The sequence below is a fragment of the Atta colombica genome, unplaced genomic scaffold (genome assembly GCF_001594045.1).
Source record: "Atta colombica isolate Treedump-2 unplaced genomic scaffold, Acol1.0 scaffold190, whole genome shotgun sequence".
NCBI lineage: Eukaryota > Metazoa > Arthropoda > Insecta > Hymenoptera > Formicidae > Atta > Atta colombica.
This window is the reverse complement of record NW_017259283.1, coordinates 173,546-175,597: the sequence shown is the minus strand read 5'-3', so window position 1 is coordinate 175,597 and position 2,052 is coordinate 173,546. Positions and strand designations below refer to the sequence as shown.

At 29.7% G+C, this 2,052-nt stretch overlaps 1 protein-coding gene across 1 annotated transcript; it reads right to left on the bottom strand.

Annotated features, from left to right (window-relative positions):
* Positions 1 to 527: 527 nt before the first annotated feature.
* On the bottom strand, positions 528 to 1,450 carry LOC108686820. Its single transcript, XM_018192302.1, has 4 exons — positions 1,307 to 1,450; positions 1,119 to 1,238; positions 902 to 1,019; positions 528 to 793 (listed from the first exon to the last, which is right to left on the bottom strand). The coding sequence occupies exons 1-4, from the start codon at positions 1,448 to 1,450 to the stop codon at positions 528 to 530; spliced, it is 648 nt and encodes a 215-aa protein (XP_018047791.1).
* Between the last annotated feature and the right edge of the window lie 602 nt (positions 1,451 to 2,052).

Below are 2,052 nucleotides of genomic sequence, written 5' to 3'. Positions count from 1 at the left end.
AATTCTGCAGAACTTTTCCTCCAACTTTTTTATGTATTTTATGAATGTATTTTATGAATAAAATATCTCGATTTTTAAATTAAAAAATCTAAAATTCTTCACATATTAATAAAAAATTCTATTGCACATTTATTATTTTTACTTACTATATTTATTTATTATTTGTATTTATTATTTTTTATTCTACATTTATTATTTTTTTACATTTAAAAAAGGAGGATTTATAATCATGTTCATAATTTGGGACAAAATTTGAAACGCATTTAAAATGGAAGGAAAAGTTGAAATTTGGAACGGTTGGCATTAAAATGTATACACACTACTTACTTTAATGCCTTCCGATGCGTATATACGAAAAACGCAATTTGTTTGTGATACATGTCACTTGTATGAAAATGTAAAATTCTCATGGCATCGTTATGTTTATATGTCAATCGTTCGAAACGAAATCTGCAAATTATATATATATTTGCAATAATATGCGTGACATTTGAAATAGTTTGCTAATTCAATAGTTTAGTTTATTTTTACCCAACTAGAGCGAAAATACTGCAGACATGTTCGATGTAAGTTAGAAGCATGCAGTCGTGAGTGACTATTCCAGTCATAGCAATTTCCCAAGCCATGATAGCATGTGAAAAGATATAGAAGAAGTATTTTCTCTCATCAATGAAGTAATAACCTGGATATGTCGGCAGTATAGGACGAGATTCATTGAGAGGTAAAACGACATCCAATATTTGTGGTATGAGAGACACAGACATAAACACATACACAGCAAAATAGCAGTACACTGCAACACAGAAAAAGCATTCATCCAACATTAATTAAACTATAATTTTAAAAACAGAAAATGAAAACAGCTAGAAGTGAAGACTAAAATTGCATAATTCATTCTTACACGAGTATCCCAAGGAATATCTCCTGCTATTCTTGGCATATTTTTTCATAATTTCGTATTCTTCTGGTGTTTCCAATTCGTTCCAGTCAATGATTAATTGATCAATGAGAATTTTTATCTAGAAGTGTCAACAATTAATATTATACTTAAATAATAACATTAATGTATATTGAACTCATACTCTTGTATATATAATATAACGGAAAATTTTACGTACTTTACATCGGTTAAAGTAACATGTATATAATTTGATCAATGTTACGGTTGTTAACATATAGGACGTCATAGTTTCAAAAATGCATTGCAAGTTTCCGTCGCACCTAACAAATTTAGCTATCTACAAATTCAAATAATCATCATAAAGTTCATTATCCCAGTTGTCACTTTTTATTTAAAATTAATGACCTGTGGAATAATCATTGAAATCGTGCTCAAAGTTATTAAAATTACACAAAACAATCTCAATATTGGTCTCTGATAGGGCCACTGGCCGGACAATGATGATACTTTCTTAATGACATCATAATAGTGACTCCAATTGGCGTTCATAATTTTAATCACAAAAAAAGATTCTTTGTTTCTAACTTTGTTTAGGAAATTTATTTCAGACTTTTATTTCACCCGCTTGATGCGAGACATAGTTTAAGATCTCGGGCAAGTTATGTATAATGCAAATACTACATCTCTACAATTGAGTTTCATTATATTATCGCGGCACAATTCTGCGAATTATGACGCGTAGCTTGTACATATAGAACGGTAGAAGTATTTATTTCTTTGACAGCAAACATAACGTAAATTATAGAGGATATCGAGGTTCCATTATTGATAGAAGTGTCATCCAGTATGTTACTAAGTTCCCTGCGAATGGAACTTATCGATCAATAGAGTACTTCCTTTTCTTGTCGCGGCAGTTCTAGAAGAAACTTCCTCATTCGAAAGGTAAAATCTTTGTTTAACAATACTTTCATCTATGGTCGAATTGGATATAATATAAACTAGATACGTAAATTATAAACATTACCTATACGACCAATAAAAGTATATTATCATGTTGTACTAAAAATATTAAAGACATGTGTCGTTTTCAATAATTCATTGATATCTATGAAAATCGAGGTCCGCATAAAGAAACGATAATACGCATGACT